Source organism: Stegodyphus dumicola, chromosome 6 (assembly GCF_044657685.1).
Source record: "Stegodyphus dumicola isolate Sdum_Otavi_A_Nest chromosome 6, ASM4465768v1".
Classification (NCBI taxonomy): Eukaryota; Metazoa; Arthropoda; class Arachnida; order Araneae; family Eresidae; genus Stegodyphus; species Stegodyphus dumicola.
This window is the reverse complement of record NC_140773.1, coordinates 71,592,994-71,612,020: the sequence shown is the minus strand read 5'-3', so window position 1 is coordinate 71,612,020 and position 19,027 is coordinate 71,592,994. Positions and strand designations below refer to the sequence as shown.

Here is a 19,027-nt window from a genome sequence, read left to right as displayed (position 1 = left end):
TCGGGGAGCACCCTTGAGACGAAAAGCGTAGAAGGACTTGACGTTCAAGACACGCTGGTACGAGACATTCTTAATTGGAGAGGCAATGGCACGTATGCTGGTCCTGGGATTACTCCTCCACCGCATCCAACATACTTTCTTCCCTAACGACCGAGCAAGTCGATCGTGGCCTGCCTTCACTTGTCCTGCCACTTCTTACTGACCCGTAGTCTCACAAATTTTGATGCAGACGTGCAAGCAAACTGTGGTGCGGTTGATGTCTTTCGGGGAAGCGTTCTCGATAAATGCTTGCATCAACCCTCAGCTATTCCATACACTAAGTGCACGTCTGCAAGTTCTCCGTTCGTATAACGTTCCATACTCTTCATATGGTGCCTACCGCTCGAATAAAGCAATCCTCACTAGTACTCTCCTGTACAGCACCCCTTGGCGGCGTACAAATTCGTTTCTAGGCATAGGCTCCTATGCAATTCTTAATCCTTATGATGTGCCCTATCTCCCCAGAAGTTTGTTGCAACATTTACGAACACCCTGCATATGCAGTTACCACAACGCTCTCCCGTGAGCATAATGCGGCGCAGCGCTACAAGAGTTGCATAGGCATGTCTATTCCTAATTCAAGGGCACTTTAGTGTACATATCACATAAATGCAAGGGAAATTTATGATATTACTATAGAAGCAGTAGACGGGTATTAAAATTTTCATTTTATTTTGAAGCTAACGTAAAAAGTGTCAATTAAGAGAACTCATAATTTTACATACAACAATTACATACAACCAGAAAGCCCCGAAGAACAAGACTTTCAGAGGTTTGACTTTTTAATCAAATTCAAGAAAGCTGAAGTGGATTTTGAAACGGCTCAGTTTCGAATGCGACATAATATGACACATTTTGTTGCTGTATGAGTAATTTTCCATGTTTTCAATACTGGTATTTTTTCTGTTTTTTTCTGTAAGCTTTTATATATATATATATATATATATATTATGTTTCGCATGGCAATAGTTTTCTGTTTCATTTATCCCATAAGAAGAACGTCAAATCTAATCTTTTAAAAAACTGTCGATAAAACTTTCTTTTCCAATAACTTTTCGTTAGCAATATAACTTCAGACACAAACGGAAATTCATCATTTCCGTAAATGCTACTCAAGTAAATAATAATCTATTTTTCTAGGAAATAAGGTTATGTTTTTCTAATCTACAAGCTATTTATTGTTAAACTAAAAATCTTACTTAAAATAGTATTCTGCTGCTGGATGAGTGCAGTCTGTAATTTTTATATCCGAAGAAGAGTTTCCGGGAACTTTGTAGTAGAGTGGATACATAGTGTCATCTGGAAATCCATTTTCGTCGAAAACTCCGAAATAAAATTTTAGCCACTCTCTCGCCAAAAGTTTACCTGAGGAAAAGGGAAAGCATTCTTAATACAGCGATGGAGTTAAACACTGACATTCGGGGGGGGGGTTAATGAGAAAGTTTTTGCGATTTATTTATACTGTTACATAAAAAATCAATTAGTAGATTAGGGAATTAGAGAAACATTCAAATTAATCTTTTTAAGCCTTCACATATTGAAATTATTGATCTTATAAGTACAATAAAAACCATCTTGATAAATAGGTTTTCTACAGGTCAAATATATATTTACTGCACGTTTTGTAGTTTTATGTTTACTGTACTCTACTTTAAACAAAGTTTATAAGTTAAATAAAATATAATATAATGAACCCTTTCTAAAATGGAAAAATTACAGTTCAACGCATTTTAGGAGTATTGTGGACAGAGTTATGTTAGAGAAGCCAACTATCAGAGCTTATCCTATTCGATGATTTTTGTGCGGTTCAAAGGTTTATGAATAACGATATATTAATAAAATTACGAAGTAGTAGGAAATATACATTTTGAACGTGTAGTAAAAGGAATAAAACACAACAGCAAAATCATCTTGCACTTATTTTCTGAACATTTTAAAGTGCGGGAAATAAATATTACCTGAAAAAATGCAGTTTAGTGATGTTAAGTTAAAAAAATTATAATATTTACCCAGCTACATCAATCCCGTAAAACACCATAATAATCTAAATCCAGTTATTATTCTCAATCATCTGTTGGACCGTCTATTTGGGGAATTTTTTCTACGCTTTTCTTAAATAACTTTTTAAAAAATCCATCAATTACACCTGTTTAGTCGGTGCGTATATCGAAACATCTCTTCTTAACAATCTGAAAACATAGTAATTCATTGGCATCACATCAGAACTTTTTGCTGAAATATGTGAAGAGGGTAAATGTGCAGTTTATACTAAACTCTTTTTCTTAGGATTTAGAAATAAAGTAGTTCCTGGTTTTGATTCATGGTTTATATGTATTGATGCATCACTGGAGCATTTCTCTGTCTTAGGTGAAGAAGAAATCGCAATTAATGGACTGTACCGTGCTTTTATTTGGACATAGTACAAACTGATTTAAACAAACCGCAGCAGAGGCCACTGGTGAGCTATCACATAAAACGAAAACAAGCATGATTGTTAAAGCACATGGTTCTTAATTGTTACAATAATATCTTTGAACAACATATTATTGGCCAAGAAGAAAAGGAGTACTTTTCTTACTGGCTTGTCTCTTCACATGAGTATGTGGACTGAAGTGCGACATGACATCACCCAAACCATGGCACAACATGGATAAGTAAGCGGTCTTATTTTTTAAAATAAGAGAATCGATATATAATTTTGATTAGCCATACAATTTTTTAATATCTTTTGCCTATTCTGAATTTTAGACTTTTTATTGAATGAACATCTAAGATTTAAATAGTTTACTGAAACTCTCTTTATAATAATAAAAACGAGTTTCCAAGATTTCGCTTCTCTTTTAAGATAATAAATTTATTGCTTTTTGTTACAATCATTCATTTAAAGCCATGTCTTTTCTACATTTACTTGTAACGATCACAACAAATTTCCACTTTGCACGCGATAAAAATGATTTTCGAAAAACTTTTATGACGGTTTTACGTTCTGCTGCGTATGTCGGAAGAAGGCAATAAATGCTTTTTAACACATAAATCTTTCTTTATTATTTTGAGTCAGAGAAGAGACATGCAAGTAGAGAAGAGAATCCTACTTTGAAAGTATAGTTTTATTTTTCGAAATGGTCTTCGAGGTGCATATAATAAACATTCAACGTTCTATTTTCTACAGATAGCAGCAACTGTCAATTTGTTTCCTTCGTTTTGAGTAATATTGTTTATTATACCGCTAGTTACCTTGAGTTTAAAATTTTCATATCTTTTTCGTATTGAAAAATGAGAATATTTTTCCTTCGGATAATACAAAAACATAATTTTCTGTTCAAAATATATTTGAGCTATTTTGAAGTTGCAAAATTTTTTATGGCTTTAACAATAACTTATTCTCAGCATAAAAGATGTTGCCTGTTATTTGTATTTGATATTTTCAGTTATTTGTTTGATCAAAATTGTTTAAAAATATGCAAACATTCTTTATAGAATGCACATTTCTTAAATTTAACTTATTTTATCTAAATTAACTTTGAGTCTGTTACAAAACATCTTTTAGAAAGCTTTTTCTGACCATTATAGACAACATTAGTTAATTAAAACAATTTTGATAAAGTTCTGTTCTCTCTCTACTTCTGTTTTCAAGAAATTTGCTTGAATTCTCTGCTTTCAAGTCATTTGTTGTCTTCTCAGAAAAAAAATTGGTGTTTAAGTCTTCAGATACCTTATTAGGATTTGAAGTCTTCAGATCCATCAGTTTTAATTAATATTTTAATAACTTATTTATTAATTGAGATTATATTCTTCGTAATGTGTTACACAATTTATATAATGCATTTATTTTAGCTTCCTTTCAAATTCTGGCATTCATTTTATTCACCAGATGTCATCATTATTTCTCGCACTTTTCATACATATTTCATACACATGTATTTGTTTTTATTTGCATTTTAGTAATGAACTTATCTTAATTGAACAAAATTTGCTCGTTCAAGATGAAAGGCCTATAATTTTCTAAGGTAGTGCATAGAACTTTTTCTCAAATTAATTATCAGTTTAAGATTGAATTTCATTTTTCAGCGCACTTTAACAAACCTTTCCGTTTTTAATTAAATTTTTAAAACACTTTAACAGTTATATCCGAGAAGACATTTGCAATTTTCAGGAGAATAATTTAATGACTAGGATTTGTAATTAATTATAATTTTAATGATTTATAATGAAATTTCCAGTCAGTTTACTTTAAACTTATTTGAAATAAGATTTATAAAAAGACATTTTAAATTACAAGGCTTTAACTACATTCACTAATAAGTAAAAACTATTTAGATTTTATTATTACATAATTATATGACAGAAAAAGGCTGATAATTGACAATTGTTTGAAATCAGGTATTTATAATGCTGTTTAGTCTCCTCCAATTGCGGTGGTTTTCGCTACATGGCGCACCGCGCATAAAAGTAGCTTAGTTGTGTCACAGAACTTGGAGGGTTAGATTTCGACGTGTCACCGTTAGCGAGATGAGTAGATGGCTAATTACACTCTTTTGCAAAAAAATCGAAGCACCATGAAGGAAGTGGTTGTTTTCGATGAAATTAAATATGTGTATAGCTCATACACATATAGTAAAATGATTGAAAGATCAAGGTCATAGTACTTGTTAACGGTTCACAATTACCCACTAAGTGTTCAAATTAGTAGTTGGTCGAACCGCCCCTGGAGGCATGCTTGAATTCGTCGAGGTAAGTAGTGGTAGAGGTTCCTAATGTCATCCTGCGACACATTCTGCCAGGCATTCATCAGTTGCCGCTCCAAATCTGCGATATTTTTTCGTGCCGGAATCTGGCGACCTACCATGTCCCAGACATGCTCGATTAGTGAAAGGTCTGGTGACTTTGCTGGCCAAGGAAGAGTATCAACCGCACGGAGACAGTCCAGAGATATGCGAGCGGTATTTGGTCTGGCATTATCTTGTTGGAAATGATCCCAGGATGACATGACACGAAGAATAATGCAACCGGCCGCAGGATGGTATTAACATATCGTTGAGCTGTTAAATATGTACGGAGGATGACTAAAGATGACCTGCTGCCATAAGAACTAGCGCCCCATATTATCACACCAGGGCTTATAGCTGTATGCCTCTGTAAAACAAAGGCTGAGAGGGACCGCTGGCCCCGTTTTCTCCAGACACGAACACGATGGTCATCTGCTTCAAGAGTGAAATGGGAGCGGGATTCATCGCTGAACACTATACGATGCCAGTCTGATAGTAGTCAGGATGATCGACTGCGACACCACTCCAGACGTCTCCGCCGATGTTATGGGGTCAAAGGCAAACATCTTAAAGGCCTCTGTGAGCGTAACCCCGCCTCAGAAAAGCCCCGTGAGATGGCCGACGGTACCATGGGATGTGTAGACGTGTCTGTAGTGCGTTGAATAGTCGACAATGATACCGTTGGGGCGGTTCCGGCCTGACGAACAATCATCCTATCTTGCCTCGCATATGTGCTCCTTGGCCTTCCAGAGCCTTCATTTCGTCGGCAATTTCCTTGTGGCAACCATTGCTGCCAACACCTTTGCACAGCAGTGTCTGTACGCTGCAGGTGGCGGCCTATTGCTCAGTAAGACCACCCAGCTTCACGCAACCCTACAATGCGACCACGTTCGAAGTCGTTTAGTTCGATACCGCCGTAATGGCATCTTTAGTTGCTTCTTTAAGGAATTACAATGGGCAGCAACAACAACAACAACAAAAAAAAAAAAAAAAAAAAAAAAAAAAGTAACTTTTCCGCCTCTGTTACTGGTTTTATACTTTGCGAATTGCGCCCTAGAAATGCGCGCTATTCGCAATATCGCAATTCCTGTTCATTTACCTTGAAACTTTGATCATTTGCATGTTCGATCAAGATGTTTTTGCATACCAAATTCCGTCACGATAGCAAAAGTCCTTCTTGGTGCTTCTATTTTTTTGCAAAAGGCTGCACATTAATTAATGGAATGTATCTGCCGGGTAGCATAAAATCTGAAAGCTAGAATATGCATCTGGCCAGGTGGCAGAAAAATTGTAAATTTTGATGTAAATAAATGCAGTAGAGTAGAAGAAATTGGATTCATCTCCATTTGACAGTTCAACAGGCAGCTTCGCACCCGCCAACGTTTTTTGGCGAGCGCTGGACGTGATTAATAAGACCGTAAACTATGGCCCGAAGAAAACCGAGTTCCTTGAAACTGAAAAGAGTCGGATTTTAACAGAAAACAATTTTATTTAGGCTCCTTTTAATTTTTTTAGTTGAATTGTTGAATAAAAAAATTATTATAATTGATTAAAATTTAACGTTAAAAGAGGCTATGTATAAGACGAAGAAATTGCGTACGGTTACGTGTACCGTTACTTCTAAATTGAACAGTAAAATATAATCTGCATTATTAGAAGAGGCTGAATCGACAAATCAAACTTTACTTGAAATACTATTTCAAAAATCGCAGTTTTTGAAACAATATGATTCTGAGATGGAAATACAGGAATAAAATAAGGAAACACGCGTGTAAAACTGAATCTAAAAATTCCAGTGAGGAAAATGTATCTGCGTAATTGAAAACTTCTGAAAGGAATACTTTAAAAACTGCCGAAATTTAAGGATTACTAAATATTGTGGTGATCCTTGTTCTTGGCTTGAATTCTGGAATCAGTTTTAGAATTCCATACCCCAAAACGAAATTTTCAGCTCAATTGATAAGCTTTGTTATTTAAAATTGCTTTGGGAAGGTTTAGTTTTAAATGCTATTAGTAAATCATTGTTTACTAGTGAAAACTGTACGGAAGCTGTCGGTATACTAAATCGTTTCGGCAGAAAATGACGTGCCAATTAATGCGAAAATGAATATATTGCTGAATTTAGAACCCATAAAATGTTCCAGAATCACGGTTTTATCACGATATAGAAATACAAATAAGGAAACCAAAATTTTTGAATGCTACTAGCGGTTCTTATGGACATTTGTTATCTCCTATTTTATTAAAGTTAATACCCGAGGACGTAACTTTACAATTTTGTGTAAAATAATCGATAAAAAAAATTTTGATTTTAATGAATTACTAAAATTCTTAAAAAACAGAAGTAGAATGTCGTGAAGTTAATGTTAAGCATTCTAAAACGTTTGATGTAAATGAGTCATAATTTCGATACAAAAATTCGCATAAAAGTTTTCAATATAAATTTCCTGTGTGTTTTAAAAGGTTACTCTACGCATAAGCCAGGTGTTTCAATTTTTAACTACTCAGAGTGAAAATCCGTCTAAATACTCGCAAACATATCATTTTAACAAAGATCGAAACTTTTCTATTCTGATAAGGAAGGAGATAAAAATATCTACATTTATCGTGTATTGTCTTGTTACATGAATCAGGATTGCCCACTTGACTTGTAAAGACCCACGAAAAAATATTAATGGCTCGTTCATGTTTTATTTGCCTTTCGAAAAGACATCCAAGGCGTTTCTGCGCTTTTTATGATGAAAAGTGCGAAGTTTGGATTACCAGGGATTGCATAACTCGTTAATATGTGACGCGGCAATGAAGAATTTGAAGACTTATTCCCCTGACCAGACAAAACAGACGCCAATCTCTCAAGCTTCTGTTTCATTCCAAAAGTAGTGAAAATGACAAAATTAAGCCTCTCGTTCTTTTACAGACTTTTTCGGTGACAGTAAGATGTTGTAGAGCAATAAGGTATTTTGCGGTACGTGATTCAGGCGTCAACGAAGCCATCCAACTTTAGAGAGATGGAGTTGAAAGAGATTAAAAAGGGAGCAATTTATATTTTCATATTTGTATGCATAAATACACACAAGAACGTTTGTATGATATTGTAGAAATTGTATTGCAGAATGTAAACAATCCAATAAGAGGATAAAAATTAATGCAATAGTCATCGATTATATAACATTGGAACAAGCTGAAATTCCCTCTCAAAGTCTTCGAAAAGTTACATTTGATAAGGTAGTAGATTTAACAAATTCGGTACTTGTAATGAAATTCAAACATTAATAGGTTTGGATTATTTTGGAAAATTTCAGGGAAACAAAACGTATAAATTTGCAAAACATTAGTCGCAACAATAAGCGCTATCTGTTTCGTGATTCAAGGAAAAGATGAAGAATCAAATTGTAAGGAGGTACAAGTTAATCATATAACCGTTGTAAATGAGGGCTTAGATTACGAAAGATTTAAAATATTATGGGAACTAGAGGCAACTGGGATAAGTTCGATCAAAGAAATATCTCGATCAGATAAAAGAAAATTTAGAGTCGCTTGATCGAAACATGACCTGGGAGAATAAAAGGTATGAAGTTGGTTTATTGTGAAAAGAGGGTATTGAAGGTTTAAATAATAATTATGAAATTGCGAAACAGCGTTTTCTAAGTTTAAATAATAAGTTTCAGAAAAACAGATAACTGCATCTAAAATACAGTGAGATTATTAAGGAAAATTTGAGAGATGGTATAGCTGAACAAGCAGATACGTGTTTAAATGAAAATGTGAAAACAGGGTACTACGTGCCTCACATCACACGGAAGTGCCAAGCAAAAGGATTTTATAAAAGTCAGAACAGTTTCTGACGTTTTTCTAAAGATAAAAGAAATTTATCTCTTAATTATTAAAGCGGACTTACTTTAACCTCTTCGTTGTCCGTAACGCATCTAGCGCGTTCAAGTGAAACTTCCGCAGGGCGGCCGTAACGCAGCTCAAGCGTTCTTCTACATTATACTTCCTAGAGGGGAGCCTAATCAGGCATTCTATTTCTAATTGAACTTGCCCCGGGTTATATGAATATTCGCGCCATTTAACATACAGTGAGAGATGGCTTCAACGTCTACTCAGCAGAAAAAGAGAAAAAATGAGGTTGGGAATTGGAAAGACAAGAAGGATATACGCTTGATGAGTACAATCCATCATAACTCGATGATTGATGTTGGAAAAGAACTGTAAAAAAAATAATTGTAAAAGATTACAACAACAAAATGGGAGGAGTGGACCGCCTGGATCAGATGTTATCAAATTATCCTGCTGTTAGAAATAAGCAGAGATATTATCATTTTTCCATTATGCTTTATTTCCTTATAATTTTACTTAATATTCATTGCCATTCATCCCCTACGAAAGTTATGTATGGGAAGTTATGATGTACAGAGAAAACAACATTACGTGCTACGAAAAACAGACGGCCGCTGGGGGGGGGGGATTTTCGCGGACAGAAGAGGACGGCGAAAGGGTTAAATCCCGACTTACTGAAGATAATCATAAAATTCAGGGTACATTCAATCGCATTTTGTGCCGATATTCAGCGCGCATTTATAGAGCTAAGGAAGATGGAAATTTTTAATGGATTTTAATTTGTGGATAAGTGAACCCCTTCGAGGTCAAGTGCTCGCCTCATTTATTTACAGCTACAATAAGACTGCATTAGAAAAGTTATGAAGAAGCCTATAAAGAGGCATGCAGCATGTTAAAGGAGCTTTATGTGGCCGATTTTATTTTGGGGATAGACAAAGTAGTAAAAGCTTTAAATTTAAGTAAAAATATGACCGTCATTCTTAGCGAGGCCAGCATGAATTTGCGTAGATGGGTTTCAAACTTTCCCGAACTGAATGAGTTACGGAAACTCAACAAAGTTGAATGTGATGAGACATCTGAAGATTCTATGATAGCGTTGACAGTTTTAGGTCTTATCTGGAACAATGTCAATGACAATTTGAAAATAGATGTCTCTCAATTTGAGAGATTACAAAATTTTAAGATAACTAAACGCATCATTTTAGCTGTATGAAGTATGCTATTTGATCTCTTAAGAGATCGTGAATTCCTTTAAAGTTCGAATTAAACTCTTAATGCAAACTATGTACGAAGAAGCATGCTGTGGGATGAAAGTATTGCCATTGATATTAATTTCATACTTCCAGAATAGTTGAAGGAAGCTGAAATTTTTTTTTTTTTAATTTCCGGACAATACTTCAGTCATGTGTGAAAACATATTTTCAGATGGCAGCCCCAAGTTTTATGGCGCCGTGGCATTTTTTAGAGTTGAGAAATAAGACAAGTGTAAAGCAAGTTTCATAATGTCAAAATCTCATTTAGCTCCATTAAATAAGGCAAAACTTCCTAGGCTTGAAATACTGGGAACGTTAATTTCTGTAAGATTAAAGTTCGTATTTCCAATCGATATTTCTTATGTTGGACAAAGGCAACATATTTTACTGAACTGATTCTCAAATTTGCATCCACTAAATAAAGTCAACGAGTGGGAAAAAATTGTTTGAAATCACGTGCTAGAGATCAAGAAAAAAACTAATTTAAACAGTTTGATACTTCTGCAATGGGAAAGACAACCCCGCTAATGATCGCTGAAGCTCTGATTAATGATAGTGTTTGGTTTTTCGGACCGCTTTGGGTTTCAGAGGCAGATATCCCTCGTCACATAACCAAAATAAATACTGGACTCGACTTGCTAAACATTAGTGAAAAGCAAAAGTATATTCCTTTGAAACAGGTGTGGAATCTACTGAACCATTAATAAATATTAAACTGCATAGCAATTTAAACAAGGTTCTGGGATTAATGGCATACGTTTTGCGTTTCGTAAACAATTGTAAATTGGCTTGCAAAAAGAAATCTAAAGTGCCAACTCCCTATGAGTTAACGAAAGCTTCAAAATTTATTATAATAAATGTTCAGTTTAACGAATTCTTTGAAAAAAGCTGGACAACCAATTAAAACTAAAAGCAAAATTCTCTCAGTTAATCCAGTGCTAGATGAGAACGAAATTTTAAGAGTAGCAGATAGGTTAAGAAAGGAGTAATCTCCAGAGAAAACAAGCGTCCTATCATATTACCAAAGAATAATTACTTTACGAAATCAATAATACTGCTTTATCACGAGAAACATCTACAAAGGCGGATTACAGTTGCTATTAATATAAACAAATAAAAATACTGGTTAATAAGGCAAAGAATGAAATTAAAAATCTGAATGTGTACACCACATGACTTCCTTGTACAAAATATTAAATTATACGCATTCTTCCTGCATTTCATTTAAACTATTTCTTCGAAATTCATTAGAGATATATTTCTCTTTCAATTAATTCAGTTCTCACTTCGCGACAAGGCAAAAATACATAAAACCTCAAAATATTTTTATTAAAAATTAAAAACTATAGAAAAATATAAAACATAAATACAGTTAAAACGATTTGAAGAGCAACTTTTACAATTAAAATTAGAGTTTCTACGCAAAAACAAGCAATTCGGCCAGCAAGAAGGCAAATGTTTCGTTGCCCAAAACTGAAAGTTTACCTTGAATCTCAGTCGGGAAAAAGACACTGAAGGTGTACAAACTGACTTCATTTGTTCTGGACGCTGAGTCAATATATCGGATAATTTAATAACTTAAATAATAATTCCAGAATGAGTTAGGCATAATTTAATTCGCATAATAAAGAACGTTATTTTGTTGTTGCGAAGTTTAGTTTCTCTGGACTGACAACAAATCCACTATTCTGCTAAGTTTAAAATGTAAACAAATATGGCTGCTATGGTAAAAAAAAAAAAAAAAAAAAAAAAAAATTAGGCTTAGCCACACTTAAAAAACTTTTAAATTGTTGATAATTATACAAATATGACATGCTAGTTAAGTAAAGATATAGAAACCTAAACCGGAAATCAAGAACAACATAATTCAATCATTTTTAAAGCAAAAAATGCACAATTTACAAACATATAAGAATAAAGAAACAGAGTGGATGTATATATATATGTGTGTATACATATATTCATACACTTTTGGTGCGGCCGATTGCAACCGAAACGGGAGAAGCACATCTACATGTTATAGCAGTCCCACATACACAGTTTCAAAGTTATGCGAGGTACATACATACGTACGTACAGACGCCACGAAAAAATATCTTCTGAATCCATTCTCAATCAGTTTTATAATTCGTTTTGGGAAAAAGAATCCTTTATTCTGTCCTTACGTACAGATGTTACTCAAAAACATCGTTAAATTGCATTCGAGAGCTATCAAAATGGATATTTTCGTTGAAATATGGTACCCGGAATTTTTCGTGATTACAATACTTTCTTTACTTTGTGCAAAGAAGTAAAAATGGAACTGGAAATACATAAAATGCTGCGCAATATAACAGCAACATCTACCAGTTGGGAGAACTACCTGCAAGTACAGTGAATTCAAGTGAAACTTTCTTAGAGGTCGACGTCGATTATGCCCGTCTGTTTGCTCAGAAGATGAAAAGGGGAAGAGAAATAAGACAGATTAAATGCTAACATCTATATTTTCATTTGCTGCGTACAAAGAGCATCCATTTAGATATTGTCAGCGACTTATTGTTAGCTGCTCTGAAAAGATTTGCTTTGAGGAGAGAAAAACCTCGAGAAATAAGAAGTGGCTGTGAAACTAATTCTGTTGGTTCAAATAAAATCCTCAAAAAGCAGTTTCTTCTGTCCAGTCAAACACAGAATTTCAGAGGTGGTTATCAAATGAAAACAGAATGTGAAAATTCAATCCACCAAATGCAGAATCTGATAACATATTTCTAAGGCAGGCTGCTAAAATCTGCGTTTATGATGCGAAATGTACTTGAAAATGAAAATAAAGGTTAATGAACTGTTTTATTTGCATATGGGTAATATTTTTTTAAGCACCAAAATATGTGATGCTATTTCAATTAATTGTGTGATTGGATCGAAAATATTAATATGATTAGTTTAATAAATCAATACTTAATTTTAGTAATTTAATTTTTAATTTTAAGATTCTAAACTGTACAAATATTTAATTTTTTTAAATATTAAATAATTTATATCATTAAATTGTGTAGCATTTCAGCTTCATTTAAATCCAGATAAAAATACATATACTACATTTAAAGTTTAATTTCTGAAATAAGAAGTGTCCGAGCCTTGTAAAAAGTCATTCTTTATAAGGGTGAACAAAAATAAGTAAGTAAAATAATAATCATTAAAGCAAATAATTCAATTAATTAAAATAAAAATGAGCTAAAGTTAAATATAAGCAAATAACGTAATAAATGAAAGCATTACAAAATAAAATAAAATAGAAATTATATAAAAATAAAAGAAATATACAAAAGCATTGATAATTTAAATTAATAATAATGATAAATTTCCTGGTAATGTTGCGAATCAGCTATACAACAAAAAACCGAATTCATTTTATTCGGACCTCCAGCTAGAATTACAATTTTGCTCAAAAATTAAGAACTAAAAGAGATGAGTTTCGGTAGCCTCCGGCTAAATTTCAATTTTGATTGCATTTGTGAAGTTAGTTTCATTTAAAGTACTTTTTAAATGCTACCTGCATTTTACAATAAAAAAATCTGATGTGTACACCACATGACTTCCTTGTAGGGAATATTAAATTATACGCATTTTTTCTTGCATTTTATTTAAACTTATTAGATTGAATTAAACCTACTTCGCCGACAGCGCATAAACCACAATAGAATAAATGCCATTCTTTAAAATTCACTTTGTTTACCATAGCGACACTCTGGCGCTAGGTTTACTTAACAGTATTATATTTCATTCATATTATAACTCAGAATGCACAAAATGTATATCATTTAAAGAATTATCTAATCGTTGCCACATGTTCTATTCAAATACTATAATAAAGCTAGAACGATGTATAAAAGAAATTAAGCAAATAAAAAAAAAAAAAAAAAGACAAAATCTGAAATGTTTCAGATTTTAAATTACGTCCAAAGGGGCGTTTTTTAACATTTTGTGTGTTACCTTTCTTTATTAAATATCATGTTCCTCGCACTTAAACCATAAGATCCAGTGCAACAGCAGTATCGCAAAATAGTTTTAAAACGAGCATATCTTTAGAATTTCCGATACAGAGACTCACGCGCTGGAGATAAAAATGTTTTTTCTGCACAACGTTGCCATTGCTCGCTTTGAAGTCCTTGAGTTTGTTAATCAAAAATTCGTCAAAGTTTTAAAAAATAGGAAATCGATCATAAAACAAATTTCAAATTTCAAATTTGGTCTTCCACATGCTCATATTCGTTGGAGGATTACGTTATTCAAAATTCGATGACTCTATGTACCGTTGTTTTATCACAATACGAGAAATATACATACATTTATGCAGATTTTTCATTATTTAATTTCTTCAAATATAATGCAGGACTCTAACATTTTGTGGCAACAGTTTGAAAAGTGAACCGACATTTATGAGTCCGACGCAAAATGCCAAAACGAAACTAATAGTCCTTCGGGATTCAAATCCCTTTGGACTAAAAAGAAACAGTTTTTTAAAGACGATTGAGTATTTCTCATTTAATTAATTCAGTTCTTACTTCGCGAGAAGGCAAAAATACATAAAACCTCAAAATATCTATATTAAAAATTACGAAGTAAACCTCAAACGCTTATTTCCTCGAAAAAATTCCAGAAAGAATTAAGCATGGTTTAATTGGCAATAATAAATGAATGCGTAAATGTCTTTGTTGTTGCGAAGCTAAGTTTCTCTATATTGGCAACAAATCCACTAGGCTCCTGTTTCAAATGTAAACATCAATGGCCGCCATTAAAACAGGCTAAGCGGCAATTAAACAACTTTAAAATTGCTGATAATTCTAAAAATATTGCACACAGATTTACTAAAAGCATAAAATCCTTAACCGGAATATAAAAACAATATATTTCAATCATTTTTAAAGAAAAAAATGTACAATTTACAAACATATAAGAGTAAAGAAACTGAGATCACTGAGCCGGGTAATAGAGTGGATATATATATATAAATATATTTATATACGTTCGGAGCGGCCGATTGCAACCAAAATACGAGGTGCACATCTACATGTTATAGCAGTCCTATATACAAAATTTCAACGTTCTGAGGCTACTCGTTTTTGAGTTCTAAAAAATTTACGAGTTCTAAAAATAATTACGAGTTCTAAATTTGAGTTCTAAAAAATTGCGAGATACGTACGTACGCACGAACGTACGTACATACGTTCGTACAGACGCCACGAAAAATTCTCTTCAGAATTAATTTTAAAGCAGTTTTATAATTTTTTTTGAAGGAAAAGAGTATTTTATTCAGTCCTTACGTACAGATATCAATCAAAAACATCGTTGAATTGCATTCGATAGCGGTCAAAATGGATATTTTCGTTGAAATATGCTGCCTGAAACTTTTCGCGATTGCAATACTTCCTTTTTACTTCGTACAAGGAAGTAAAAAGGGCGACTGCATGTTAGAGTGATTTTTTTTATCAGTTAAAACAATGCCCTCCAGAGCTCTTTTTCAGACAGGAGAGATGAATTTTTTTAGAATTGTTTGCTGGTTCTAGTCTATCTTACTTATTGTTTTTAGCATTCTTATACCCTTAACTGTAGAGGTGGCTAATGATAAAGAAAAATGCAGGAATGAAAATTGTTTCACATTAAAAAATTCCAAAAAATATTTGGGATAAGGCGGCCTTCAAAATTAGAGGTTAAGGCGGTTATCTGACTTCTGCTTATAGGCAAATAAATGAAGAGATCATACTATAAAATATTTTCATTAACTAAATATCTTGAGTTAGATAAATTCGATCTATAAAGAAAGTTAATATTAATTAATTTTACGGTCTAGAAGTTTACGACCTTCCTCTTGATCGAAAATCTTGAATAATCAAAGTTTCAAGATTTGAAGTTCTTGTGTATTTCTCTCAAAGTTCTGACATAAAATACCTACATATTTCTTTGAAATAATTGCATAGAAAGAGTAAACTTGCATAAAAGAAGAAGAAAATAAAAAAGTAAGTATGTAAGAAGAGCGAAATAACACCTTTTGGAAAATCTTCTTCATTAGTTAGGAAATTTTCTTGAATTGAAATTTGACGTCCAGGTACCATACACCCACCGTACTGCAGAGCGAAAGGATAGTTTCCAAAAGCGCTATTAGAAACGTTGTCTATTAAGATATCTGGCGGAAAAACAGTATTTTCTGGAGTTGCCTTTCCGACTGTCAGGTTTACCAATTTAGATATGTCCCAGCTCCTTGGCAGAAGAAAGATTACGTTGGATATCTTGAGTCTCACTGCTTTACCCAGTATTTCTGATGTTTCAGTCAAAACTTCCTGAAATATTGAAGAAATAGGTGTATTATTGACAGTAATATTAATAGAAACGCAGATAAGTGCACAAAATGTCATACCTTTGTTTTGTTTATTGCATATTTGTTTATCATCAAAATATTACAAATTGAATGCATAATTAACTGTTAGAGAATGGCATTTGAGTTAATTGTACAATGCATTCAAAGTGTCCACCATTTTGTTTCACAACCATTTGCAGGATAACGTTTGCATTTGTCATGCTCTCCAGCACACGTTTTCCGAGACTGTACGGCTCAAATGCACGATAAGAATCTTGGGTTTAGCTACATTTGCGGGCTTCTTTGCGAATAAATTATCCTTAAAAAATCCTGTAAAAAGAATTCATTTGTATTAATATCCGGCTTATGCAAGAACTACTGTTTCCCCCTTTCGTAATGTTAAGGAACCGATGCAAAATTTACAAGCACATGAAGCGTCTTACTCAGGAAATCATGAATAGCATTTAGATTAGAGCCCATTTAGAGCTTTTGGGGTGGCTTCCGTCTTTTACTGAGCTACTAAGTAACGTGAAGCCTTTTTCAGGTGTGAGGTTACTCGATGTGCCCCGTCGATTCTTCTTCCAGCACACAAGCCAGCGGTGCTCACTTGCTGACAGTCTGTGAATGGTCAGTTTGCAAGCAGACTATCTTGAACCAAAGCCTGCATGAAAACGTCTTTCTGTTTAACGTTCATCTGGCCATTGTCTGTCATCTTGCAGACTAATGTTTGCAGGTTGCGGAAATGCGAATCCAGTGCTGTGGTTTCCTGACATTTACGAGATTTTACATGAATAAAAGCAAATAAATACGTATTTTCAAAATTCAGTATATTATATTGAAAATTTTGTGGAATGTCTGACCTTTCGTGCGCAATCCTGTGCATTTTGAAAAATCATTAAAGCAAATTTTGATAATTATTCCTAAGTCTACTAATATTTAGTTTTAAATAAGTGCAAAAGCACAACATTTATATATTAAGTTCTCAAAGCAAACGGATCCCAAAAATTAGCATAACTAATGTCTCAAAAATTCTTCCACCAGAAAAGCTGATCGAAGATATATCAGATCAGTTTAGAATATCATCGAAAGAGATTTGCCCTTATTTCAAACTTTTGAGGAAAACAAGAAGCTGTGTTAGATGGATGACAAATATTCTCACGCAGCTTTCCCCTTATGTATGAAGGAGCATATTTACTTAAACTGGAAAACGCATTCGGTTATCGAATTCATCGATGCTACAAGACGTCGCAACTGCCAATATTTCTCCCATTCTATATGCCAAAATTACAGAATGTAATTTCAGAGCATCAGCCGCAAGTGCAAATTGCCGCATGAATGATCAAGCCGCAAGCAAAGAAAGATAATGGGAGTACTATTTTCTTCCTGAATTAAACTTAACTGAACATGGCACATTTTTGCAAAAGGAATCTCCCTCTTAAGGACAATTATGTTAGCCATAATTCTATTTATGTTCTGCTGATGTAGTTCTTTTAAGGATAGGGCAACCGCCCAGGGGCCTGACCATATGACTCAGTTCAACTAAGTCATTCGGGAAAGTAGGAGATCCAGATCATTATATTTCCAAATGCCCGTTGCTGGTTGTACATCACAGGATGTCCCATTCTTACCACTAGATGGCGGGCGATCTTCCCTTTTCTTTCTCTGAGTGAGATCTGAGAACGAAACTGGATTCTAACGCGCAGCGAGTAGAGTCAAGACAAAATCCTCTGCCTTAGGAAAAGCAGATAAAATTTAATTATAAAGGATGGCTGCCTTAAAGTCTTGTAAATAGTGTAATTTAGTTTTTCCTTTGAATAAAATATATACAAAGACGAGTTTGCTTCTTATTAATGAAGAAACGGTTATTGGAGCACCTAGTGTTACGAACAACGAAGATGCATGAGGAAAGTGAATGTTATGTTGCTTTTTGTAATAAAATCTTAATACGGCATTTCATGGCACCCGAACAGAGACTCAAGGTTTTTGAAAGTTCTAATAAACTAAATTCGATCTCTGAGTATTAAATTTGAAGATTTAATTTTTGTTCTTGAAATTTCAGAGGAATAATAATTTTGCTTTCTAAGTGAAAGTTTATTTCTGATTCTTGAAAATTATATTCTGTATATGTACTGAAGTCTAAGAAGAAAATGTCAGAAGAAAAAAATAGATGAATTATAAAAGAGAAAGATCTTACGAACTGCCATTAAAAAACTATTTTAAAAAATCGAAAGTGAATTAGATAAATCAGATGTTCGTGCTACTGAGCTTGAAGAACTGTTAAGAAAGTTTAGTGTTAAAACCGAAACACTTTCTAATACCGATGCTGAACCTGAACCAGTTTTGAGTGCAGATGATTTTGGAAAATGAATACGAAATTACAGAAGAATGTCGCCAGAAGATAAATGAAAATTTAGGCTTAAGAAACGTATTAAAGAGTTGAATAATGACTTGAATACAAATATTTCAGCAGCTGCGGTTCAAGATTGTGACTTAATTACAACCAACCCTCAGCAAAATGTAAACGATACACCAAATATTAAAATACCAAAACTTCCGATTCCCATATTTTATGGAGACAGTAGTCAATGGCTTAAGTTTTAGAACAGTTTGAGTCCTCAAGCCATAGTAACAAATCCTTGAACAAGGTAGACAAATTTAGTTACCTGAAAGCATATGTAGTAAAAACTGCTGCCAGTTGCTTTCAAGGATTTCCTTCATCGCCAAAACATTACAATTCAGCAGATCTAATCTTACATGATCGTTATAAGAAGGAAGAATATTCTTATTAATGCTCATATGAA

At 33.5% G+C, this 19,027-nt stretch overlaps 1 protein-coding gene across 2 annotated transcripts in view; it reads right to left on the bottom strand.

Annotated features, from left to right (window-relative positions):
• The window catches only part of LOC118196556 (calcium-activated chloride channel regulator 1-like), a 120,759-nt gene that overhangs the window by 88,525 nt on the left and 13,207 nt on the right, over nucleotides 1–19,027 (bottom strand). For both annotated transcript variants that reach the window (XM_035368018.2, XM_035368019.2), the window contains exons 2-3: nucleotides 15,918–16,209; nucleotides 1,239–1,404 (exon numbers count right to left, since the gene is read on the bottom strand). In XM_035368018.2, the coding sequence (XP_035223909.2) occupies nucleotides 1,239–1,404; nucleotides 15,918–16,209 (458 nt within the window). The remainder of the gene's footprint in view (nucleotides 1–1,238; nucleotides 1,405–15,917; nucleotides 16,210–19,027) is intronic.